The sequence below is a fragment of the Equus asinus genome, chromosome X, assembly GCF_041296235.1.
Source record: "Equus asinus isolate D_3611 breed Donkey chromosome X, EquAss-T2T_v2, whole genome shotgun sequence".
In the NCBI taxonomy this organism is placed as follows: domain Eukaryota; kingdom Metazoa; phylum Chordata; class Mammalia; order Perissodactyla; family Equidae; genus Equus; species Equus asinus.
This window is the reverse complement of record NC_091820.1, coordinates 35,612,762-35,639,268: the sequence shown is the minus strand read 5'-3', so window position 1 is coordinate 35,639,268 and position 26,507 is coordinate 35,612,762. Positions and strand designations below refer to the sequence as shown.

The following is a 26,507-nucleotide window of genomic DNA, read 5'->3' as shown; positions in this document are numbered from 1 at the left end:
TAGGGGAGGTGGTTGAAGAGGGAGACTTTCTGGGACTTTCTGGTAATTTGTTTTTATTTTTTTCCCAAAGATTTTATTTTTTTCCTTTTTCTCCCCAAAGCCCCCTGGTACATAGTTGTGTATTCTTCGTTGTGGGTCCTTCTCGTTGTGGCATGTGGGACGCTGCCTCAGCGTGGTTTGATGAGCAGTGCCATGTCCGCACCCAGGATTCGAACCAACGAAACCCTGGGCCGCCTGCAGCGGAGCCCGCGAACTTAACTACTGGGCCACGGGGCCAGCCCCAGCGTTTTTTGTTTGTTTGTTTGTTTGTTTTATAAAGATTAGCACCTGGGCTAACAACTGTTGCCAATCTTTTTTTTTCCCCCTGCTTTATTTCCCAAACCCCCCGGTACATAGTTGTATATCTTAGTTGCAGGTCCTTCTAGTTGTGGGATGTGGGACGCCCCCTCAACGTGGCCTCACGAGCGATGCCATGTCCGCGCCCAGGATCCGAAATCTGGGCAACGGCAGCGGAGCGCGAGAACTTAACCACTCGGCCACGGAGCCGGCCCCTGGTAATTTGTTTTTAGATGGAAGAGAACTGAGTGTGTTTAGATGCTGATGGGAAGGAGCAAGGGAGGGACTCTAGGTTTGGTGGCAAGAAGTCAAGAACTTCCTTTTCCATGACTTATGTTTACTCTCTGAAGTAGGAGGTGAGGTCATCTGCTGAGGGTTAGGGGGCAGATGGAGAAGTTGGGGGTGTGAGGAGAAGGGAGGTTTGAAATGGCTGTTGTGGAGTATGGGAGAGAGAGCTGCCTAGGGACACATAGCAGAGTTCTGTGTCAGAACTGAGGGCCTGGTACAAGCTAGAGACTGTGAGTTTATAGTGGCACAAATCTGTGAGGTTGAATAGTTTTCTCCAGCAGTGTTTAGCTGCCTGGGCACAGGTATGGAAAAGGCGGACAGTTGGACTGATCCAAGGTTTTGATGTTGCCAGGCCGATGCGACAATCCTGGGAACTGGGTTATTGGCAAGAGAGTGGGGAAGAAAAGGACCATGAAGTCTGGTCTGAGCAGAGTGAAGAGTATCAAAGACAAGTCCTCTGTGAGCCAAGTTGTAGGGAAACTCTGGAACATGTGGAAAGGCTTCTGGAAAAGAAATTGAAGGACAGGAGGAGAGAGGAAGACCTGAGATGGGACAGAATGGCAGATTCGAGGGGTTCAGCCCAGAAACTTGCCTATGTAGGACCTGGGAAGGATGGGGAAGGCAGGCAAAGAGAATTTTTACCGGGGAGGAGGAGGGCCTTGAGGGCGGTCGCAGCGGGAAGTGAGGCGGGCCCGAGTGAGGGGGCGTGGCCAAGCGCAAATCCCGGGCTAGGGAGCGGGGCCCGGGTAACTGGGTCCCAGCGCCGCTGTGGCTGCGGCTGCCTCAGCGACAGCTCCCGCCTCCCCATCCCCCTTCCCTGGGATCCTTCCCGCCCGCTGCCGCGGAGACCCAGGCCGAGGCTGAGGAGGACGGTGGAGCCGGGCCCAGGATATTCCTCTGCACGCGCGGCCGGAGCATCGTCCGGAGGGATTGGCTGAGGGCGAGCCCCGCAGCCCAAGCGCGCGGCACACGCGCGCGCCCCCCGCCACCGTCGTCCTCTCCTCCCTCCTTTCCCTCCCTTCTCTTCCCCGCCCTTCCCCTCCGCCCCCCAGCCTCCGCTGCGGCGGGAGGAAGAACCCTTTCCGACCAGCCAAGAGAGCCCAAATCGATTCCCATTCGGGGAGAAAGAAGAGACCCCGCACTCCGAACAGACCGACCGCTCGCTCCGGGCCACGGAAGTGGTTCGCTGCTTACCAGAGAGCCCGCGCCGAGAGCAGCCCCCCGACCCTCACCCAGCCGCTGCCGCATAGACAGCGCTCCCCAGCGGGCCCCCGGCCCCGCCGAGCCCACTCCCCGCGCGGGGCCCGGGCCGGCGATGCCTGGCACGGCAGCGGCGGTGGCCGCGGCTGCTGCTGGTACTGCCGCCGCTGCCACGGCTGCTGGCCTGGGCCCGGGCCGGGGTCTCGAGTCTCTGCAGTGGGGCTGAGCCCGCAGCCCCGCCCCCCGAGCCTGAGGCCGCTGCTCCGCCGGGCGCCGGGCCTCCTCCGCCCGCGCCTCCGCCCCAAGAGCTGGAGCCAAGCGGGGAGCCCGGGCCCCGCGCCCAGGCCCGGACCATGCATGGCCACCGAGCCCCGGGGGGCGCCGGGCCTTCGGAGTCCGAACACCCGACCACGAACCCCCCAGGCGCCACTCCACCGGCCTGTGCCAACTCGGACCCCGGAGCTTCGGAGCCCGGACTACCGGTGCCCAGGGGCTCAGGTTCGGCTTTCGGCGGCCCCCTGGATCCCCAGTTTGCTGGACCCTCGGACGCCAGCCTGGGCGCTGCTCCAGGCCCCCGGGTCTTGCCCTGCGGCCCCAGTCCACAGCACCACCGGGCCCTGCGCTTCTCCTACCACCTGGAGGGCTCGCAGCCCCGGCCTGGTGAGTGATCGAGAGAGCATGGGAGCCTGGGCCACGGGCCTGGTACTGGGAGCGGGTTCTTGTTCTCGGGCTCTAAGCTCCACCTCGGGGCCGGCCCGCTCACCCCGGGCCCTTCGAGTCTTCTCAAACCCCAACCCCTTCCCTTGCTTCTCGTCCTTCGTCCAGTCCTTTCAACCTCTGTCCTCCGTCTCTTCTCTGTCCCCTGTGCCCCCTCAACACCTCCGACCCCCTTCTCTTCTATCTGCTGAGGCTAATGGGAGAGGGAGCACTCCAATAAAAAGGGGCAGGATTGCAAGGCAGTAGGGATATTTGGTTGGGGGAACCCGGGTTTGTTTGGGGGAATAGGAGAAAAGGAGTCTCCCATTTGCCAAGCCCCTACACTGTGCCAGGCAATGGGCTGGGTGCTTTACATGAGTTCTCATTTCATCTTCAGCAGTCTCCTGTGAAGTAGGTATCATTAGCCCCATTTTGTAGGGGAGGAAACTGAGGCTCAGAGAAGTTAAGTAACTTGCCCAAGATCACACATCTAGTATGGAGCCAGGATTCAAAACGAGATCTATTTGAGTCCGAAGTCTGTGGTCTCTCTGCTTCCCCACACTGAGGTTGGAGACCATGAAAGTAATGCCAAGCCTTCTGCGTATGTGATTTTCTCCTGTACAGTTCAGTAGCTCTGGAGTATGAGTGGAAAAAAAAAAAAAGGAATGGTGAATTGATCCAAGGTTGGGGTTTTGCCAGGTGTGTGTGGCAGGAGGACAAGGGAAGGAGGGAGTAGAAGGTGCTGATGAGAGAGAAAGGTGGAAGAGGTAGACCTTGGGGCTGGAGGCTCCCCTCTAGCCTTGAGGGTCAAGCTGTAGGGGCGAGCTGGAGGTAGGGAGGCAGCAGAAAGGTCAGGGGCGGCAGGAGTCAGTTGTAGCAGAGCTGGAGAGCTGGAGGACTACAAGGTTGCTTGTGAGGCGAAATCAGGATACTTAAACTTGGATTTGCAGAGGTGGAGCAGCTCTAGGTTAGGCTGGGGCTACAGACCACTGCCTGGAGAGGCCTTTGCACTGCACAGACCTAAGTGTCTGAGGAGTCTCGCAGGGCCTGCTCCATCTTGGGACATCCTCATGGGGACTTGAGCCCAGGAGCCACAGAGGAAGAGCGGTGCATGTCTGCTCTGCCTTCCCCTGGGAAACACTGAGGAGCTGTTGAGACTCTGGGGCCCCCAGGGCTCACATCCCAGGCTTCACAGATCTTCGGGACTGTGGTGCAGCACCAGGTATCAGTAGTGAAGCATAAAGTGCAGACAAGATGTGCCCCTTGCTGCTGTTGTGACCTTGGGCTAGTCATGGAAACTCCAGGAGTTTTCAGGGGCTCCCTTGGTGTGGGCTGGAGATATCCAGCTGACAACAGGCCTTTGATGCCCTGCCCTGCATGTTGCTCCAGCTGGCTTTCCAAACTCCCCTTGACAGACACTGTGTGGAGCAGGCTACTCACCCACTTCACTGCAGTGCCTTCTTTCAGATCCCAAAACATGCCACAAGCACTCCCACCTCAGGGCCTTTGCATCTGCTTTCCCTCTTCCTGGCAGCTCTTCCCCCTGCTCTCCACCTGGCTTGTTCCTCATCTTTCAAGTCTCAGCTCAGATGTCACCTCCTCCGAAAGACCTTCCTGAGCACTTTAGGTAGGGCCACTTGTAAGCCTCCTTTGCAGTTGCCAGTGTGCTTCCATCCTTGCACTTAGTACAGTCTGAAATTATATTGTATGTATCTACTCCTTTATTGCTTGTCTTCCTCCACTAGAATGTGAGCTCAGTGAGGGCAAGGGGATTGTTCTGTTTTGTTCACTGTTGTATCCCCAGTGGCTAGCGCAGTGCCTGGCACAAAGTGGGTGCTCAAAAGACCCTTGTTGAACAAATGCCTGAACAGATACTAAGGAAGTACATAGTAGACCCTCAGTAGTTATTGTCTAAGAGAAGGACAACTGAATTCCTGCCCTCCAGATACTCTTATTCTTGGAGTCAGTAGCTGGGTGGTGTCTAGACCACTGGTCTCTGGCCTCTGATCAATACACGGTGGTGATTTTGAGTTGTCTTCCCACTCCACCAATCTGTCCAAATTACCAATCACAATACCCATCCTAAACCACTCCCCTCCTCTCCCAAAAAGCAACACAAAGTTCCCAGGATCCTTTTTCCCAATGAAGTCTCTGCCTCTGTAACTGGTGGGTATCTTTTTTTTTTTTTTTTACCCCAAAATGAGGATTGGGAATAAGAAGTGTGTCAGGGAAGGACCTGGCCTTCCATCCAACCATTCCTAACTGACTTACTGTGTGACCCTGGGTGAGTGACTTCCCTTCTCTGAGCCTCACTTTCCTCATCTAGAGAAAGCCATGAGGAATCTATGAGGTACTGGTTGCAAAGCCTGCAGAATGAAATAAATTTTCTAAAAAAATAAGAGGAAAACCTTCTGAAGAGGAGGCGGAGGAATTACTCAGGCCCTGGCAAGGCGGGCGCTGGGCCATGTGATTCACAGCAGCATGGAGTGTTAGAGGCCCGCCTCCCCCACTGCCCAGCCAGCCCAGGGATAGGCACAAGTGACTTGCTTCTCTCTCTACAGGACTTGCCTATAATTGGCCCAAAGAAGGCAGAGTTGGTGGTTGTAGGGTGTGTGTGTATGTGTGTGTGAGAGAGAGAGAGAGAAAGAGAGGGAGAGAGAGAGAGTCCTGAGCTTCAATTAAAGGGTTGAAACATTTTAGTCCACATGTTAAGATTTCTGTGTGCCTGCCTACTTCCTCCCTCAGACTGCTGAGGCCGTTATTGAATCACCATCCTTAGGGGCCAGTGGCCCATCCTGGGAGTGGGGGGGTGCTTTTTAAAATAATAGTTATATCTTATCCATGTGAAAGCCCTATATTACTTCAAAGTGCTTTCTCTTTTGGTTACCCTGATTCTTGGTGAGGGGAAGGGCGACTGTTTTTATGCCCATTTGCCAGCTTTGTAAAACCTAAGGCCTCATTGGGTTACTGAGATAACCCAGTGAAATGCCAGAGAGGGCTTTGAGAGTCAGAAAGGAGTTCCCAGGTGTAGGTTTGCTCATAGACATTTGAGAGGAACCCTACCTTATTCCTCAGGGTTGATATCCTTCCAAATGCTAGGTGGGGGGTAACTTGGGGACTGACTCTAGCTCAGTCAAAAGAGTTGTACCTGATGTTAGAGCCTTTTCATGGGTAGTGGAAGACTGAGCCAATCGAGGGGGGCACCAAGAGGGACTTGTTCCTTCTGATTTGGATCCTGGGGCATCATCAGAGACTCCAAGAGTTAGAATTGGAGCTGGAAAGGCCCCTAGACACCGTATGGTTCTGGGTTTCCCAAACTGGGTGAACATCAGAATCCCTTGACTTTGAAAAATAAATGTGATTCCTAGACTCTACCTCAGCACTCCAGAATCTTGGGGTTGCAACCCAGAAATCTATTTTCAAAGCTCCCCAGGTCATTCTGATGCACAGCCTAGAGTGGGAGCCATTTTTTAATTGGGGTAGTAGAGGCTCAGAGAGGCAGTTTAGCTATGGTCCTTCAGTAAGTCTCATCATCACTAGGGCCAAGAGAATGTATCAACCTTCCTTCCCTCTGAGGTCCTCTCCTCAGGGCCTTATGTGGGCCTCCCTCCCTCACTCCCAACCTGGAAGGGAGGCATGGGATCTAAGCTAAAGGGAATGAGTCAACCCTTCACCCACATACACATAAACACTAGCTGCCTCAGTTTACCCTCTATGCCCAGCTCTTGTGAATGACTGCCATTTGGCAGCTCAAACTGGAAGGCAGTTGTAGTTCTGGGACACTAAGCAGAGGAAACTCTGGCATCAGCAGTGCCCAGCACAGGGCATGGCCCAAAGGAAGGACTCTAGAGGGGTGTCAGCAAGGTTTGTAAAGCTAGGACAAACATGGAGGGCAGTTCAGGTAGGAAGTTCAGTGGGAGCAAAGGCACTGATACATGGGGCATCCTGGGGCCTGGGGCTGATACTGGGAGGAGTGGAGAGATAAGGCTGGCAGAAGGACTTTATCCCGAGGGCAAAGGGGAACCATTGAAGGGTTTATTAAGCAGGAGAATGATGTGCTTAGATGTGGGTGTTTGAGAGATCCCTGTAGCAACATGTGGAGAGTGGGTGGTAGGGGCACAAAAGTGGGAGCAGGGAGACAGGCAGGTGGGGATTGCAGTCATCCCAGCGAGAGGTGATTGTAGCTTGAGTTAGAGTGGTGGCAGATGAAGAAGGTAAGATCTGAGAGAAATTTAGGTGCTGACACCAATAGGCCTTGGTAGTGGCTTGGATGTAGAGGCTGTGGAAGAGGGAAAAGTCCAGGATGAGCCTAGGTTGTTTTCTGAAACCAACTACAGTGACATGGTGGATGGTGGTGGAGCCATCTACATGCAAGAGAAGGAGCAGGTTTGGGGGAAAATACTGAGTTGTTTTTGAGATGTGTTGAGTTTGAGAGGCCAGGGAGACATCCAGGTGGAGGTGGCCAGAAGGCATTTGGATGTAGGGTTGGAAAGCTCAGAAGAGAGGTCTGGGCTGGAGATGTTTGGGAGTTCTCACCACCAAACACATGCCTTGGATCATACAGTGGCTCATGGGGAGAGTGTGCATGGTTCTGGGGGCCAGTCCCATCCTTGAAGACATAGATAGTGAGGTCAGCAGAGTCATGCTCAGTTGGATTATTCAATACCTGCTCAAACTTTGCCTTAGAAATGCCTTTGGTTGGCGGGGGAGAAGTTTTTAAAGCATATTTACATAAAGCTGAGACCCATTTCACATATACCCAGGGTAGTGGCTTTTGCAAAGAATTGAGGGAGTACTCCTGAAAAGCAAAGCAAACACCGGTAAAGTAAATTCCTGTGGCTCCCTCAATGTTCTCCCTGTTGAAGGCACCCTAAGAGGCCGTAGGACGGTTTGCTCATATAAAGGAGAAGAGGGGGCTTATGACAGGAGGGGTAGTGGGCTCTTGTGGGGAATTTTGGAGAGTAGCAGTTTGAGATTCCAGGAGAGTGTCTGGGAAAAGACCCAGATTTGGTTCCTAGTCAGCTGGGGCCTTCCAAGCAAACACAACAAAATATAATGACTCTGGGTATCTGGGAAAAGGATTCCCCTGACAAGACTAAAAGAGTTGAAGTTTCCTTGGGGCCGGCCCCGTGGCCGAGTGGTTAAGTTTGCATGCTCTGCTTCGGTGGCCCAGGGTTTTGCTAGTTCAGACCCTGGGCGCGGACATGGCACCACTTGTCAGGCCATGCTGAGGTGGCATCCCACAAGCGACAACTAGAAGGACCCACAACTACAATATACAAATATGTACTGGGGGGATTTGAGGAGAAAAAAAAATTGGCAACAGTTGTTAGCTCACGTGCCAATCTTTAAAAAAGAAAAAAGAATTGATATTTCCAAGTTGCAGATTGGCATTCCCATTCCTCATCTCTTTCAGGTGCCTCTGTCCCTGAGGGAGGGCCCCGGATGGTGCTACCTGCTCCCTCAAGGGTGAGTGGCAGCTAACAGTGCCCCAGACAGATGCCAGCCATGGCTTTCTGGGGGCCAGTCACCTAAATGCCTTAGGCAGATGTGGAGCTGGCCAGACGCTGGCTGGGTGGGGCTAGGACCTGTCTGGAATGAGGGCAGGAAGCACCGTCTGCTATTGGCCAGCCCCACAGAGTTAAATTCCCTCATCTGGAGAGAGCAGACATCCTTGGAGAAGTGAATCCAGCCTCTCAAGGCTCCAATACCCAGTTCCTTGGACCTGGAAGGCATCACATCTCCAAAAGGTGCCTCAAAACACACACAGGGCTGGCAACAAGGATGCAGGGCAGTAACCAAAGAAGCCTCAGCACTCCTGGCTCTGCCATTGGTTCACTGTGCCCCTAGACTTCCCTTCCCCTCTCAGGGCCTTCGTTTCCCCATTTGTGAACCTGGTCATCACATTTGTCTGGCATATACTAGGGCATCAATAAATACTTGGCAATAAGATAAGGAAGAGGGGAGGAAGGAGGGCATTTGTTTATTTAACAAATGTTTATTGAGTACCTACTGTGTGCTTGGCCCAGTGCAAGGTGCTTGGTGGGCAACAAGGCAGGCACAATCCCTGTTCTTATGGAGCTCCTTTCTAGCAGGGAAGACATACATGACAAGTAATTCCAAGCGTAGATGCTGCAAAAACATATGAGGAGGAGGCAGACAGGGAAAAGAGGACACTTGAGTTGAGACCTGAAGGATAAATAGGAGTCCAGAGGAAAGGATAAGCCGAAAAGCCGTTCAGGCCACAGGAACGACTTGTGCCAAAGCCCCAGGCGGAAGAGAGCACTTTCGAGGAACAGACAAGAGGCCATTGTGGCTGGAGTGTGGGGGCAGGGAAGTGTTCATGAGCTGGGCCTTACTTGTCCCTGTGCTCAGGAGTTTGGTGTTCATGCTGGAGGCAAGGGGAGCCCTTCACAGGGCTGCAGGAATTGAAGGGGACTGTGTCTTCACAAGCTGGTTGTGGCGTGGAGAATGCTTTGTAGAGAGCCCTGAGGATGAGAAGGAAACCAGTTAGGAGGCTGAAGTGGAAAAAAAAAGTATATGGATTCTAGAGCTACTAAGAAGTCAAATCTATAGGACTTGGGATCTGGCTGGATGTTTTGAGTTGAGGGAGAAGTCATGGAGGAAGCCCAGCCTCTGGCTTGTGGAACTGGGTGGATAGAGGTGCCATTCCTGGGCTGGGGAAGGCAGGAAGAGGAGCCACTAGGGGCTAGGGTAGGGGTGTGGTTTAGGATGCACTGAGTCTGAGGAGCCTGAAGATGGGGCATCTAGGTGGCAGCACCCAGTAGGCATCAGCTGTGCCCAGCTGGGCCCCAGAGTGTCTATGTATGTCTTTAGAGCAGGTGGGTGAGGGGCACAGGTGTGTAGCTGAGGCCCAGAGAGGGAACAACGGAAGGCTCTTTCTGGCAGCTTTTAGCCCTCCGTGGTGCTTCCCCATGGCCCTTGCAGGGAAAGGGTTAAGTCACGGAGGGAAGGCGCCTGTAGAAAGTGAGAAAGGCGGGACTGGCAGGGCCGGCCCCAAGGAGCAGCAGCTGGCATAGAAGCCCTTTCCGTCAGGGCCTGCTAGGCCCGCACCGCAGCCATCCGCCCATACCACCGCCTTCGCTTTCACCTTCACCTTTCCCCCTCCAGCTTCTTCCTGGCTCCCCTAGGCCAGGCCTCCCTGCCTAATGCATTCCAGGTGTAGAAACGGTCCCCTCCCCCACCCCGGGGCAGCAGGGAGGGAGCAGGGAAGGTGTGAGATGCTTTCACTGTTCTTCTCTTAGGGGCCCGGACTCCAGGTCTCCCTGACTGCTTCTGTCTCCAGAGAATTCCTTCAGGGATCTCTGTTTGGGCCCCATGTCTCTAGCAGGGTCAGACAGTGGTGAGAGCCCCCCAGACCCAGCTTTGCCATTTTCTAGCTTCATGTGACCTTGGACAAGTCACCTCATTTCTCTGAGCCTTGGTTTTCTCATCTATAAAATGGGGCTATCATCCCACCTCCTAGGGTTGTTGTAAGGGTTAAATGTCACAGGTAAAGCCCACAGCACTGTGCATGGCACATTGTTCAACAAATGGCTCTAGCCTGCCCTTTTTGTCCCTGCCCCTTTACCTCTCTGGGCCTGCATCCCTCACTGGCTCTATCTTCCTTCTGACTTGCCTTCCCCTTTTTTCTGTCTCCCTCTCTAGCTCTCTGGTTCTCTGGGTCTTTGTGGTTTTCTTGTCATCTTTCTCCTTGTCTTTGTCCCCTCTGTCTTTTTCCCTCATAATCTCTGTGTGTCGCCAACTCTCAATTTTGACCAGGCCTCTGGTGCGGGGGGAGGGGAGATGAGTGGCTCTTGGGGTCCCTGGGGTCATACACAGCAGGGGTCAGAAGGGCCATCCCCTAGTGGCTTTGTCCTCATGGGGAGGGAAATCCCAGCCAGCGTGGCAGCCCCAGCACCGGGTAATTACTGCTCCCAGTGCTCCCAGCTGCAGCTCCACTCCCTTCCCTTCCTGTCCTCTGAAGTCCCCAGCCCCTCCCAGGGGTGGAGCCACCACCCCCATCCTTCTCTGGCCTCAGGTCCAGAGACACAGGGAGGAGGTGGCCAGGCCCTCACAGCAATCAAGCAACTGGAAGAGGGATGGGCTGCCTGTGCTCCCATGTGGCTGTGTGGTTGTGTGTGTGTGTGTGTGTGTGTGTGTGAGTGCACGCATGCATGCGCATGTGCCTGGCTGCCTGGCTGTCTTTGTCCCCATAGGTCTGTTTGTGTATATCTTCATGTTCTTGTTTCTGTATGTCTGTGTTTATGTTTGACTGTGTCTGTATATATCCGTGTGTGTCTATGTATGTCTTTAGAGCTGTATACATTGTTGTATGTGCCTGTATGCCTGGTTGTGTGTCACCTTGGCTATATCTAAGCCCCTAGTGGTTTCTAGATGTTTCTTTGTGTGGGTCTTTGTAGGTCGTGTGTGTGTATGTGTGTGTGTGTGTGTGTCTGTTTCTGTGCCACTGTCTGTATGCCCCCTATGGGTCTGTATCTTGGTCGTGGTGGTGGTTGGTGTGGGAGGGGGATCTGCCTGCCTGTCTTTTGGCCTTTTTTGCCCCTTCCTCCTGCTCTGGAACCTTCATGCAAACGCAGGACTCTGTTCACTGTGCCTTCAAACACACTCTTCACCTCCCCACCCCATCCACACCTTTTCTCACTCTTCTTCCCTTGCCTGCAGGACTGTCCATCCATACGTGAAAAAACACACCCCATCCTGGACAGCTGAACTCAAAAACCACCTCCTTTAGAAAGTCCTCTCCCCACAAATGTGATTTCTTTCCCAACTCAGTAAACATTGACTGAGGATGTGCTCTGTGACTCTGGACACAGACACACTTGGGATCCAGTCCTAGCTCAACCACTTCTAGCCTTGTGTCCTCAGGCAACCTATTTTGCTTCTCTGTGCCTCAGTTTCCTCATCTGTAAAATCGAGCTAATAGCACACAGGGTTGTTAGGAGAATGTCATACAGGAAAGCATGAACACAATGCCTGGCCCAGAGTAGGTGCTCAACAAACAGTTGAATCCCCATACCTTATATCCTCCACAAAAAAGTGAACACCTTGAGTTCCAGAGAGCTCTCAAAGTTCTTAGAATCCCCTGCTCTCTTCTCTAGGCATCCTACACAGGGCAGAACATGAACTGGACCAGACAGAACAAAAGGCAGATTCCAGTCCAGGGAACTGCTGACAAATATTGCATGAACCAGCTCCCTGAGCCTGCTTAGGCCCAGAGGAGACTGGGCCCTTCCAGAAGGTAAAAAGAGATGACCTCCAAGGCTACCTCTCAAGGGCCAGAGCATGTCAGATAGGGCAGGAGGTAAATGGTAGAGGTGGAAGGGACCATCTAACTCATGTTGCAAAGTGGTGGCCCACAAGTTGAATTTGACTCACAAGTTTCATTTGGCCTACTCACTGTTTTTAAAATTAGGAGATTTCACAGTAAAAGTCTAGATTTCTGATTCTCTCAAAATATTGGAAGATCTGAAAATACAGGGCCCCATTACTGCATGTGACAATTAGATGGAGGGGAGGAGCTGCTGTCCCTACTTTAGGTGAAGCAGGTACTCTCCAGGTTACCCCGGTCGTCACCAATCCCTTTTGCCTTATACTGTCCCATTTTACAGAAAGGTCCTCACTTTACACAAGGGTCCACACTTTACAGAAACATCCTTCACTTTACAGAAGGGGCCTTACTTTACAAAAAAGAGTTCCTCCATTTTACAGAAGAGTCTTCTATTTTGTCAAAGTGTCCTTCATTTACAGACAGGTCATCCATTTTACAAGACTCTTTAATTTACAGAACTATTCCTCACTTTAGGAATATCCCTCCACTTTGCAGAAGGCTCCTCCATTTTGTAGAAACTTCTTCCCTTTACTGAAGAGGGCTTCTTTTTATCAAAGAGACCTCCATTTATAGAAAGCTTCTCCATTTTGCAGGAGGGAACATTCTCGGAAGCTCCTTACTTGTCAGAATGACTCCCACTTTCCAAAAGTGCCTTCACTCTGCAGAAGGTGCCTGTTTTTCTGCAGAGTCCTTATGTTCAAGAGACCAGTCCACTTCAGGGAAGGAAGCTTCAGGCTCGCTACAGGGTTCCTGTAGACAGCTCCCCCTGCACTTCTCACACTTGACAGAACTTTGAGTTTGAACTTTCAGAGAGAACATCTGCTAGGCCTACCAAGGCCTGGGTGCAGTCTGGCCAGAAAGGTGGAGTGGGGCAGCTGGGCTGGACCTCAAGTTCAAGGGGCAGGTGGGAAGAGGTAGGGCAGCTATGCTTTTTCCCTGCTTTTTCCCAAGCTGAGGGACTTCCCTTCCCCCCATGGAGCTGGCTCTCCAAAAGGCACTTTCTTATTTGCTGTTGTTCTTTCTTCTCCACTCCCTCTGTTCCCTTTCCCCATCCCACCCCACCCCCAGGAATTCCAGCTGTCCCTGGGGCCTACCTCTCAGCTTGGAGAGGCAGAGATCTGGGGGCTGCAGGGAAGAGCATGCATTAGGGGTCAGGAGGCCTGAGTGCTGGGGCCAGCTTCTGCCCACTCTAGCATCTCACCAATTCCTCACAATGAGGAGCACACACATATTCTCCCCATTTTGCAGATGGGAAAATTGGAGTCCAGAGCTGTGAAGTGACTGCCCAGGTCACCAGCAAGTTGATGGCCAAGGTCTAGTCTGGGAGCCTATTAGCTGTCTTGAGATTAAGCCAAGGCTAAAGCTGGGAGAAGGGAGAGGGGTGCTGCTGGCCAGGGAGGGGGAAAGTTGTGAGCTGAAATTGCCAGAAAGAGAAAGGAGAAGCACAGTCTAGTCCAGTGGGAAAGGGCAAACGGAGGAGTCCTTGTCCTCAAACTTAGCTAGAGGGTAGACCTGCTCTGCCAGTAAGCCCAGAAGCATGTGCTCAGGGCACCTGCCAAGCAGGCACGAGCAGCAACCAGAAACAATTTTTGGAATGATTTTCCTATTTCAATAACATTAAGTTGTCATGGAGAAATTCAAAACTCTGTTATACTTCTTGACGCTTATTTTACAATTTTGTATGGTTTATATCACCAATTGAATTTGAATGGGGGGGTGGCAACCATTGTCTTTTCACTGCCATGCTGCCTCTAGTAGGGATCCTGCCCCGATCTGAGAAGCTGTCTCTGAGGAGCTGTCATGGGGAGTGGGGCTGGATTCTGTGTCCGTCTCTCGCTGGGTTTGCTTGTGCTTCTCACTGTGTCGATAGCTTTATAGTGGGTTGCAGCCTGCGGCCTGTGGGTTTATATGTGTCTGTGTGAGTAGTTTTGTGTCTTCATAGATATGCGCTTCTGTTGGCTTTCAAATTTAACCCACATGGTTCTGTGGGTGGGGGGCACTATGTTTTTTCCCTCCTTTGTCTCCTGGACTTCCCAAAATCAGGGAGCTGAGATTATCCTCAACACCTGAACCCATGCGGTCCAATCAGCGAGTGTAATCACGCCACCCTTCCTTGGAATAGTCGAGTACTACAGGTTTTAAATTATTGACCTTAGGGGCCGGCCAGGTGGTGCGGCAGTTAAGTGCGCACGTTCCGCTTCGGCGGCCCGGGGTTCACCGGTTCGGATCTGCTTGGTAAGCCATGCTGTGGTAGGCGTCCCACATATAAAGTGGAGGAAGATGGGCATGGATGTTAGCTCAGGGCCAGTCTTCCTCAGCAAAATAGAGGAGGATTGGCAGCAGATGTTAGCTCAGGGCTAATCTTCCTCAAAAGAAAAAAATTATTGACTTTACTTTTTAATAAATAAGACCAGATTCAAGGTTATTCCTGAAATAATGTCATTGTCATGAGTATTCAGGTGCCCGTTGCAGGGAAATTGGGTAGAGCCACAGCTTGCCTGAGGCTTAAATGGACAAGAGTCTAGGAGGCCCTGGCTGCCAGGTGCTGCCTTGGAGGCCTGGCTCTGCCTTATTCACTCAAAGTTCTCCTTGACTAGGTTACTGAAATTCACCCCAAAAAAATACAGTTAGATTTGAATTTCAGATATATAACAAATAATTTTTTAGTGTAGCATAATGATTTTTTAGTATAAGTATGCATGAGACATGCTTATACTATGAAGTTATTCATTGTTTATCTGAAATTCAAATTTAACTGGGCATCCTGTATTTTATCTGGCCATCCTGTCCCCGGCCTCTCCCTCCCCTGAGCTTCCCCAGTCCTGACACGCTGACCCCTTTGCACTTCCTGAGCCACACTTAGCTTTTCCTGAATGAGAGTCTCTTGTCTTTGAGATTGGGAGCTCCCTGAAGGTCAGGATCAAGATTTCCCTTCAGCCTGCTGAGGGCTTATCGTGGTGCACACCCCAACTCCCACAGCAGAGCTGGGACAGCACCCAGGCACTCCAAGGAGTGCACAGGGTATGCTTCCCATCAGTGATGAGAGACACCCGAGTGGCAGTGGTGGTTGTGTGTGTGCACATTGTGCCAAGCATGTTGCACATGGACACGTGAACAGCTCTGTGGTTCTCACTAGGTCTTTGAGGGCTGTGCACAGTGGGTGTGTGGCTGGGTACGTTTTCACAAACTGTTATGAGGTTTGGTGGTGTGATTTTCTGTGTGTGGGGTGGGGCCCTTTGTGGCCTGTGCTCTAATGGGCACTGGGGACTCTGGTAAACCCAGTGGTGGAGGGGACAGTGCTGGTAGAGGACCTTGTCAGGTATGTAGATGTGGGTGTGAATACGTGTGTGAGAGAGAGTGTTGTAGATTATCAACCATAAAAAATGGGCTGGAGAAAATGAATGCAGGACTTAGCTGGGTGGGAAAGGGATGAGGTAGCAGAAGGGCTGTGGTATCTAGGGAGGGGGAGGGCCTCCCACGGGAGCTCCCCTAGGGCAGACATGGGATTTTCACATCCCCAAGCACAGAGTCTACCGAGCTCAGAGCAGGGCTCAGAAATATTTGGGGGAGTAAACTAAGCCGAGGGAAGCCAGAGAATTCAGTGGGGTTGTGAGGGGCCACAGAGGCCTAGCTGAGAAGTTCTTATTTTCCCCATGGGCAATGGGGGAGTCACAGAAGGTTCTTGTGCAGGTAAGTGGCATGACCTGAGCTCGAGGTCCATCCAGCCACCTGGAGGGAGGAAGACCTGGGGCCAAGGGGGCTGCTGAGGGAAAACACAGGAGGAGACAGGGAAATGTAGACAGAAGGACAGGGAGGGGGAACACTGAAATAGGAGAGGGAGGGATCTTGAACCTTATTCCCTCAGTGGAGCCTTGCCTGGTTCTTGGCCAGGCCTAGACTCCTGAACTAGGACCCTGTCGTCATCTTCCTGTGGGCAGGCTTGGGGGTGTTGCTTTCACTAGCCATACTACAGCTCATGACTTTCTGAAGCACTCGAGTATACCCCTGCCCCTCCTGGTTCCTGTCTTTTCCAGCTTTCCCTTGGAGAACAGGGTTAAGAAAGACATCCAGTCCAGGACTGGTCTGCTGAAAATCTGCCACTGACTTGCTGTGTGACCTTGGGCAAGTCACTGCCCCTCTCTCTGCCTTTCTCTCTTCATTAGAAACTGGGCTGACAGCCTCTGCCCCTCTCACTTAGGAATCCATGGTGTCCCAGAATATTTAAATTTCATTCAGTCTCCCATTCTGCAGGGCTGCCTGCAAGGAGGCAGAGAGATAGGAGAATCAGGCCCATCTATGGGCTCCCAGGTGAGGTGGGTAAGGAGGGAGCAGAGGGTGGGCCAGAGTAGGGCCGCAGAGGGTGGTATGATCACCCTATCCTCAGGACAGGCAGTGGAGCAGAGGGAGAGAAGGCCCAGCCAGGGGCCCCACTGCCTTGTACAGACTGGGTGGGGAGGGCTTGCCCAGGGAGGCCCACCTGCTTTGAGGTGTGGAGACAGAGCCAGGTGGGCTCCTCTAGGCCCAAGGGGGCAGACAAGGGGCACCTGGGACCCTGGCACCTATGTGTGTATCTCTGAGAGGGGTCTCTGCATGGTGGAGTGCCTGGCTTTGCTTGCTGGATTTCTGGCCCTGTCAGCTACTCTCTGTGTCTCCTCCTTTCTCTTGCCATGTGTCTCTCAAAGTATATGTCCACATGTGCCGCCCTCCAGGTGATTCATCCTCCTCAACCCCACGCCCAGGGGGAGGGCAGGGCAGGACCAGGCCAGGATGTGCTGAGCAGGGCAGGGTAAGCAGCCCAGCTGAGCTGAGAGGAGTACCTCCTCCCTCTTGGCCAGGGCCCTGCCTGCTCAGGTGGGAAAGGAAGCGGGTAATCTGCACCCAAAGCAAGGTACTAGGTGGGCGCAGGGTGGGGCTCAGCCTGGGGCCTGGGGCACCATGTTTCCTCAGGCTGGGAGGGGACCATGGCCTGAGTTTCCTGGGGCCTACCTAGCTGAACTGTGGCCAGGGTGGGGTCAGGAACACAGGGAAGCTGCTGGAACCCTGTGGGTTGGACTACTCCTTCCTTTCAGGACTGGGAGACCTAAAAGTCCCTGTGACTTTTTTTGCCTATGTGACCTTATAGGGTGTCTCTGTGCATGTTGTAGTTATGTGTTTTTGCAGCAGAGGCCATATGTGAGACCATAACCATTTAGACCAGGAGGCAAGTGTCACGTGTGTTTGTATGTCTGAGCCCCTAGGACCCAGGGATAGCATGGATATGTTTGTTTCAGAATATGATGTAGAAAATTATGCCATATGTCTGTGATTGTGTGTCTGTGTTTCTGAGTACATGGTGGTGTGTGACTTGTGCTGTTTTGCCATTGTGGGAGGTTGTGTCTGACATGGTATAATGACCCTGTGTGGCTATAGTCTTTATGACTGTGTGAACCATTTGCAGGCATGTGAACTTGCAATACTATATTATGGTGTATATGACACTTTGTGGCCCTGCGATTGTGAGACACAGTATAAATGAAACTGTATATCTTTGTGACTCAGTGGAACCCTATTTGAGGAATGTAATGTAAGTATGTGGTTGGGTGATTGTTGTATGAGGCTCTGTGTGAAACGGTAGGCTTGCCACTGTGTGACTGTGTCTTTGTGACTGTGCATGACCATGCTTGCCAGTGTATGTGATACTGTGAGGCTGTGTGATAATATGTGAGATTGTAACTGTGGGTCTTTGTGACTGTGTGTGACCAGGCTTTCAGGAGCATGATAACATGTGATTGGATGTTTGAATTTGTGTGGCCCTGCAGCTGTGTGAAACAGTGTAGATAACACCATGAGTCTCTGTGACTGAGTGGCCCATTTGTGACTGGCCATGTATGAGACGGTGTGACATAGGGTAACAGACTCTCTGTGGCTGTGAAAGGCCATGTGGCTGTGGCACAGCAAAACCAACATGATGTGCGGGTGGAAGCTCTGGGAGCTCTTGACTGCTGCTTGCTCTCTCGTCCTCACACCTGTTGCCTGCCTCCTTGCCTACACGACAGCCTTTCGTGGCTCCCTTCTGCCCACAGTATAGTTGCCCAGCTCCTCAGCCTGCCATCCGGGACTTGCCCTCTCCACTCTGCCCTCCCCCGCCCCCCCACCAACTTCTCTGTCATCTAAGATGCCCTACAGCTCCCTGCCCAGCCAGGCCCACCTGAGCCCCACACTCTTTCTCTCAGGACATGTCATCCTTGGGGGGTCCCTCACTGCCTCCCAGACTGCACTTTCTTGAGTGTGACTATGTGCTTCTGCAGGGCCAAAGACAGAGGTAGGTTTAGGGAGCCCACAGTGAGCGAAGAAGGACAGTGCAAAAAGACCTCCCTTTTTCTGAATTTGTTGCCTGCTGTTTTAAAGCTATTCCTGTGATCTGAACTCTGGGTGCTTGTTGGGTGTAGGTGTGGAAGTAGAGGAGGGTAGTACAGATTAGTGAGAAGCTGGGATTTTAAGAAGCAAAACTTTTGTTTGTGAAATACAATTCCGTCATTTTCAAGCACACTCAACTATATAAAATTGAAGACAAGGAAGTCCAGATATCCTCAGGACCTTAAGAAAAAGGATGAAGGATGGTTTAGGCTCAGAGTACCCACTGGGGCTATATAAATAAGAACGGCAAACACATACACAAACTGTAGGGTGCTAACGCCCACCCCCAGCCTGGTTAAACTCCCTAGTAATAACGCCTGCTGACATACAAAGAATCGATGTACTAATCACAAAGAACTCTTATCTACTGATAAAAACAGCCAGCCACAGCCCTGGGCCTGGCTCCCCATCTGAGGGCTGGAGTAGGAGCTTTCCAGAAGGGCAGTGTGGCCAGGTAAGGGGCTCAGGGAAACACAACATCCCAGATATCTCCTAAGACATGCAATTCCCCAGTGCCCTTTGGGGTAACGTCAGTCACTTCATACCCAGTTTCTCCCTTTCTGCAGGGCTACACCAGGGAAACCGGATCCTGGTTAAAAGTTTGTCCCTTGAACCTGGCCAAAGCCTTGAGCCTCATCCAGAAGGTCCCCAGCGACTTCGCTCAGACCCAGGCCCCCCCACTGAAACCCCCAGCCAGCGTCCCTCACCACTGAAGCGGGCACCGGGCCCAAAGCCACAGGGTAAGTGGTTCTAGAAAGGGACAGAGAAATGGCCCAAGAGAGGGGACAGAAGAGAGGAAAGGTGGGCCTGTGGCAGAGGAGAGGGCTTGTTAGAAGGACAAGAAACACCACGGTCTAGGGACAGAGGACTGTGGCCTGGGGCTAACGTGAGCATACTGGAATCTTGCCTCAGACTGTGCTCTGTGCCTATCGGGGAAGGTACAGACTGTGAGTTCGTGGTGGGGCTTGTGGCCTGGCCATTGCAGCCACCTCCAAACCTGGCTCACTGGGTTCTCCCCGTTCTCTTTTCCCTGTCCATCTCTCCAGTCCCCCCGAAGCCCAGCTACCTGCAGATGCCCCGGATGCCTCTCCCACCTGAGCCCATTCCCCCTCCACCATCACGCCCACTGCCTGCCGACCCCCGAGTGGCCAAGGGCCTGGCCCCCAGGTCGGAGGCCAGCCCCAGTTCTGCAGCAGTATCCTCACTGATTGAGAAATTTGAAAGGTGAGTCTGGTCCCTGGGGGACCCTGTGGGGGTGAGGGTGGGCCTGGGACAGGAAGGACAGTTATAAGACAGGCCTCTCAGTCAAGCTCATACTCTGCTTCTATGTGTGTCCACCACCCACCTCAGAGAGCCTGTGATTGTCACCTCGGATAGGCCAACCCCTGGCCTCTGCCCAGGTCCCACAGAGCCAGCCATGTTGCCACAGCCACCCCCGCAGCCACCAGTGCCTCAGCTCCCCGAGGGTGAGGCCTCCCGCTGCCTGTTCCTGCTGGCTCCTGGGCCCCGGGATGGCGAGAAGGTGCCCAACCGGGACAGCGGCATTGACAGCATCAGCTCACCATCCAACAGCGAGGAGACATGCTTCGTCAGTGATGACGGGCCCCCCAGCCACAGCCTCTGCCCTGGGCCCCCTGCCCTGGCCAGCGTCCCTGTTGCTTTGGCCGACCCCTACCGGCCTGGCTCCCAGGAGGTTGATAGTGACCTGGAGGAAGAAGACGATGAGGAGGAGGATGAGAAAGACAGAGAAATCCCAGTGCCCCCAATGGAGAGACAGGAGTCTGTGGAGGTACTGATCCATATTCACCAAGAGGCAAGACCATGTGGAGAAACCAGGAGCCTGGCTTTTGCACTTGGTTTTCCCCCAGCTCAGTATTTCTTGAAACATGGCATTGTTTCCACTTTGGATGTTTGGCTTCCCTGGTCTCCTGGTACTAAATATCAGTAGCAAACCCGTACCCTGTCCTCCATCACTGTGACTACCAAAATGACCATGCACAGTTCCAAATGCCCACTGGGAAAGTTGTTCTATCCTCATCAGAGAACCACTAGCTGAACCTGTTTTTCCATCTTGAAGATGGGCATCCTGGTTGGGGATCTTTAAAGTCCAGTTCTAGCTGGAAAATCCCAAGACTCATTAGCTATATGACATTGAGCAAGTCTCTTCCCTCTCCACTCACCCAGCACAAGCTTCAGCTTCCTTATTTGTAAAATGGAAAGTCTCTCATGTCCAGAGAGACTTCCAAACAGCTGTCCTTTGGAGGGACAAAAGAGCTAGAGACCCCCAGAGTGTGAAGATGAAGGCTCTTGGCAGCAGGAACCCCTTTCTGTGCCCTGGCAGCCTAACACTGCTTCCAAAGGCATCCTTGCACTTAAGTTGCAGCCAGAATACCTGCTCCACCAAAACCTAACTCAAATGTGGGGGCTAAGGCCAGGGACTCAGGAAATATGTGTCCGGTGGATAGGAAACTGAGCCAATGAGTTTTATACATTTTTATACTTTTGTGTTTTCTTCACACCCCAGGTACTCAGCGAGCCTTTGCTGACAGTGAACTGAGTGGGTGAATAAATAACTAACATTTATAGACTACCTAATCTATAGCCTACTATGTTTTATTTATATTAAGTCATTTAATTGTCTCGATTACAAATGGACTTAGATCCTGTTATTATCTGTATATGTAGATGAGGAGACATAAATACAAAGCAGTTATACAACTTATGCAAGCTAATGAATGGCAGAGCTAGGATTTGAACCCAGGAAGTCTGACTTTCCGGCCCACACACTTAACCACTACACTATGCTGAATGAATAGAGAGGGCAGATGGCTGAGTGAATGAGTAGCTGAGTAAGGGAGTGCATGTCATCAGAATTGAGGGGTGGCCGTTATGATGCACTGGGGAGTCAGGGATGAAGCTGGGGGCCATATGGGTCTAGAGATGGGAGATACGGTTGTCCCAGGGTGTCATGGGCTTAGAGTAGCATTTGAGCTGTTCTGAGAATTCTGGGAGCTTGGGTGAGGGTTAGGGTACAGGATGATGAATCAGCAGTTGCCTCTTCTCCCTTCCAGTTGACTGTGCAGCAGAAGGTGTTCCACATTGCCAATGAGCTCCTGCAAACCGAGAAGGCCTACGTTTCCAGGCTCCATCTCCTGGATCAGGTGAATGGCCCCTCAGGGGTCCCAGGGCCCCAGGACCTGATAGGTGGGTTCCAAGGAGGAAAGACTAGGGCCTGAGCCCAACTCCACCACTGGGGCCAAAATCTGGAGTTGGTAAGGCCCCTTTCTGACCTTGACCCCCTATCCTGTCCCTGAAGCCAACTCTGATTATGACCCTAAGCTCGATCTTTGTACCAACCCTCATTCCTAACCCTGGTTGGGTACACCAGCCCTGACTGCAACTCTGACCCAGATCCTGAATTTAACTTTGGCTGTGAACCAGGCCTTGATCCTCATTCTAACCCTGGCCCTATTCCTGACCCCAAATCACTAGAATTTCTGAGGGTAGGGATTTTTGCCAGCTTTGTTCACTGCTCTATCCCAGACTCTAGGAAAGTGCCTGACACACAGTAGGGACTCAAAAATATGTGTTAAGTAAATGGATCTAAATCTGACCTCTCTGACTCTGGGTCTAATTCTGACCTTGACCCCGATCCTGACTTCTCATTGTTCCAACGCCTACCTCCAGGTCCTAACCATGACAACCTGAAATCCAAGCCTCCATATATAATCTAACTCCATTCCTTCTTTCCTCAGTCTCAAGACCAATGCTGATCCCAAAGCTCCACAGAGCTGCCCATAAACACTGCCCTCACCTGCAAGCTGCCCCTTCCTTGGCTCAGCCCCTGGCCCAGCTGGGCTGAGCACACTTGCCCTGCCCCACAGGTGTTCTGTGCCCGGCTGCTGGAGGAAGCTCGAAACCGCAGTTCCTTCCCGGCTGATGTTGTCCACGGCATCTTCTCTAATATCTGCTCCATCTATTGCTTCCACCAGCAGTTCCTGCTGCCTGAGCTAGAGAAGCGCATGGAGGAATGGTGAGGAGCCCCAGATCTAGGTTGCCCACCCTCCTGACCACTTGCCTGCTGAACCTAGGCCAGATTTGTACATGAGAGTTCATTCTTGCCTGCCCTCTCCTTGTACTGCCTTTCACAGAAAGAATCAGGCCCTAATTCTGCCTTCTAGGCCCTCCCAATCTAATATGAAACACAGACCAGGACTCAGAAAAACAACAGGGGCCGGCCCCACGGCCAAGTGGTTAAGTTCACATGCTCTACCTCAGGGGCCCAGGGTTCCACCAGTTCGGATCCTGGGTGCAGACCTAGCACCACTCATCAAGCCATGCTGAGGCGGCTTCCCACATAGCACAACTAGAAGAGCTACAACTAGAATATACAGCTATGTACTGGGGGGCTTTGGGGAGAAGAAGAAAAAAAAAGATTGGCAATAGATGTTAGCTCAAGGCCAATCTTCAGAAAAAAAAAGAAAGAAAGAAAGAAAATTACAACAGAATAGCATAGTCCTTAAGAGTATGAGGTTAGGAGCCAAATTGGCTGAGTTCAAATTCCCGCTCTGCCACTTGCTAGCTTTGTGACATTAAGCAAGTTTCTTAAATTACTGTGCTTCAGTTTCCTCATCTATGAAATGAGGATAATAATAATAGCCTACCTTGTAGGGTTGTTTTAAAGATTAAATGAGTTGATACATGTAGAGAGCTTAGACGAGTAGCCAGTATATAATGAGTGCTCAATGAGTGTGCGTTATTGTTATTTGTTATCAGTGCTATGATAGAGCTGAGGATGGAAGGCTGTGGGAATCCAGACAAATGGACCAAACCTAGCCTGGGGCTTAGAGAAGGATTCAGGGAGGAAGTGATACCTGAGCTGAGTCCTGAAGTAGAAGGACAGGGTTTATAGGCAGTCTTCTGACCTCTAGGCTCTCCTCTTCCGATCCATACTTTGAAGTCTATGCCACCTGCCATAATGGTCTTTCTGAACAACAATCAGACCATGTTACTTCCTACTTAAAATCATCTCCACGCTCCCCACACCTACAGGATAAAGTGTGTCCCTCTCACCAGACTGTGACCACAGAGGGCTGGCATGAAGCTGGTTCCTACGTCTCCCCAGTTGACTGTGACCCCTGAGGGCTGGAACCAGTACTGGTCCTGTGTGTCCCCCAGCAGACTGACTCCTGAGAAGTGTGACCAGACTTGGTCATTTTACCTCGCCTACCAGACAGTGACCCGCTCAGGGCCCAACTAAGTGTGACTCATTTGTGTCCCCAGAATCACCCAGCACAATGCTGGGCACAGAATCAATAATCGGTATATGAAGTGGCCCTTACAGTTGAGGTTAGAGTGGGTATTCCAGGACATGTCATTCCTGGTGCTCAAACAGAGCAGACTTGGGGCAGGTGGCAGCCCAGGCCACGGTCTCAGGTCAAGCTGAGCTTGGCCTAATTGGCCTATAAATAAGCAGCATTTCCAAAGGAGCATATTGGTTGAGAAGTAGATTTCCAGGACTGAGATGAGAGCAGCCTGCGTGGGGCTGGAGACCTAAGGAGTAGGGAGATTCTGGAGGACAAAGATCAGCAGGACAATGTCAGCCCCTGCTTCCACCCCAGGGACCGCTACCCACGCATAGGAGATATCCTGCAGAAGCTGGCACCCTTCCTCAAGATGTATGGCGAGTATGTGAAGAACTTTGACAGGGCCGTGGAGCTGGTCAACACCTGGACAGAGCGCTCCACCCAGTTTAAAGTGATTATCCATGAGGTGCAGGTAAGCAGTGAAGCTGAATGGGGCAAACTTGGAGGAGACGTCTGGAGGGACCCAATGGGGGGCTCTGTGGCCAGACCTGAGCCCCTCTGCTTCTGCCTGTCACAGAAGGAAGAAGCCTGTGGCAACCTGACATTACAGCACCACATGCTGGAACCTGTGCAGCGCATCCCCCGCTATGAGCTGCTTCTCAAGGACTATCTGTTAAAGCTGCCGCATGGCTCCCCGGACAGCAAAGATGCCCAAAGTAAGTACACATACCTGGGCCCTGTCCCCCTACCTCCAGACTTAACTCACAAGATCAGCCTTCCATTGCCACATAATTGAGATCCCAGAATAGAACCTCCAAACTGAAAGGCCCACACTGAGGCTCTGGAGTGAGATCCCAGGATGAACCTCCAGGTTGAGATCTCTGCCTGAATACCCAGACAGAACATTCAGGAGTCCCCCAATCTGAAGTTCCCAACTAGAAGCCGAGAGTTTGAGGGGCATGCCCAGAATGATCCCCTAAAGGGAGCCATCCATTTCCTAGGCTGGGACCGCAAGGCTGACTCCTCAACTTGTCCTCAAATGAAGCTGTCCCAAGTCCAAAATGAAACTGAGCCTGAACTCACAGGGACTGAGCCATCATGCTGAGAGCCCAGACTGACTCCCTTAGACCGAGCCCCTGATTTTCCATACTCCACATTTAGAGCTCCACTCCGTGTTTGCCAGCCACCACCCAGAATGAACCTCCCAAAAGAACCTCCAAGTCTGGGGCTGGCCCCATGGCCAAGTGGTTAAGTTCGTGCGCTCCATTTTGGCGGCCCAGGGTTTCGCTGGTTCGGATCCTGGACGCAGACTTAGCACCGCTCATCAAACCATGAGGAGGTGGCATCGCACATAGCAGAGCCAGAAGGACCTACAACTAGAATATACAACTATGTACTGGGGGGCTTTGGGGAGAAGACAAAAAAGGAAGATTGGCAACAGATGTTAGCTCAGGTGCCGGTCTTTAAAAAAAAAAAGAAAAATAAAAGAACCTTCAAGTCTGATCAGAGCCCCACAAAATTAGCTCTCTAGAACTGAGCACCCTAGATTGGACCCCATATTTTCTGCCTCCCAGAGTTGGATCTCTAGGCTTAGATACCGCCTCCCCAGACTGAGTCTTCACACACTGAACCACTAGAAGAGTGTTTCATTCTGATTCCTCCAGTATGAGACCCACCCCCCAGGGTCACACCCCAAAGAGTGCTCCCCAGAGTCTCCCCAACTTTCTCTCCCCCAGGCTGTTATTTCCATTCATTCCTTCATTAACGTAACAGCTATTTACTGAGCACCTCGGTATTCTGGGCATTGTCCTAGGCACAGGGGATACAGAGATGAAAAAGACAGACAAAGTCCTTGATCTCAGGGAGTGTATATTCTAGCCAGGGAGACAGACAATAAGCAAAGTAATAAATACATGGGGGGAACATTAGATAGGTGCTGTGTGTAATTCAGAGAATAAGAGGGTGATGTGAAAGGGACTGGGGGGCCTACTTTAGATTGAGCAGCCTCTCTGAATAGAAGATATTTGAGTCAAACCTGAATAACAAGAAGGGAGCCACGTGCAGATTGGGGAGGAATATGCCCTAGGGAGAGGCAACAGCAGGTACAGAGTTCCTAAGGCAGGGGTTGGGGGACCGGGCAGCAGCTTGCATATCTCTGGACCAACAAGAGGGCCAGTGTGATCTGAGCATGACAAGTGAGGGTAGAATGGTAGAAGTAGGGTTGGAGAGAGGAGCAAGACTTTGAAGGCCAAGATAAGATGTATTTTATTCTGAGTGCAGTGGTAGCCATGGGAAGGTTTCAATTGGGATTACTTGGGGAGAAAGAGAGGGAGCCAAGAGAACAGTTAGAAGCTTTTTGCAATAATGTAAGTGAGAAAAGTTGACTTGGATGAGGATGGTAGTGGTGGAAGTAGTGAGAAATGGTTGGATTCAGGATATATTATATTTGGAAGTAGCACTGAAAGAACTAGGGTGGAATGGGTGTGGGGCTTGGGAGAAGGAGTCAAGGATGACTTGCAGATTTTGGGCTGGTGGTGATGGGTCCTGAGACGAGCTTAGGAGTTTGATTTTGGACATGTTCAAAGTGAGCTGCCATTTAGACAATTAGATGAGTCTAGAATCCCGGGGAGAAAGCTTTGGATGTCATTGGCACATAGACAGTATTCAAAGCCATCAGGCTGGCCACAATCACCAAGGGAGTGAATGTAAATGGAGAAGTAAAAGAAGGCCAAGGACAAAGCTGAGGGAGGTGGAATCAGCAAAGGAGACTTAGAAGGAGCAGCCCTAAAAGTAGGAGGAAAACCAGGAAAGTGTGAGGTCCTGGAAACCACAAAAGATGGGAGTAGACAGTTGTGTCCACTGTACTGTCCACTTCCCAAACTGAGCCCCATCCACCCCACCAGATGGGGCACTTTGCTACCAAATCTGGAACT

The 26,507-nt window shown here is 52.0% G+C and overlaps 1 protein-coding gene across 2 annotated transcripts in view; it reads left to right on the top strand.

Annotated features, from left to right (window-relative positions):
* Nucleotides 1–1,888: 1,888 nt before the first annotated feature.
* Nucleotides 1,889–26,507, top strand: part of FGD1 (FYVE, RhoGEF and PH domain containing 1) — a 38,642-nt gene continuing 14,023 nt past the window's right edge. The window contains exons 1-8 of one of the 2 annotated variants that reach the window (XM_014831034.3): nucleotides 1,889–2,484; nucleotides 18,835–19,008; nucleotides 19,315–19,492; nucleotides 19,619–20,057; nucleotides 21,340–21,429; nucleotides 22,153–22,301; nucleotides 23,890–24,046; nucleotides 24,152–24,290. In XM_014831034.3, the coding sequence (XP_014686520.1) occupies nucleotides 2,178–2,484; nucleotides 18,835–19,008; nucleotides 19,315–19,492; nucleotides 19,619–20,057; nucleotides 21,340–21,429; nucleotides 22,153–22,301; nucleotides 23,890–24,046; nucleotides 24,152–24,290 (1,633 nt within the window). In that variant the 5' untranslated portion in view covers nucleotides 1,889–2,177. The remainder of the gene's footprint in view (nucleotides 2,485–18,834; nucleotides 19,009–19,314; nucleotides 19,493–19,618; nucleotides 20,058–21,339; nucleotides 21,430–22,152; nucleotides 22,302–23,889; nucleotides 24,047–24,151; nucleotides 24,291–26,507) is intronic. The other variant, XM_044763492.2, reaches the window with a different exon arrangement.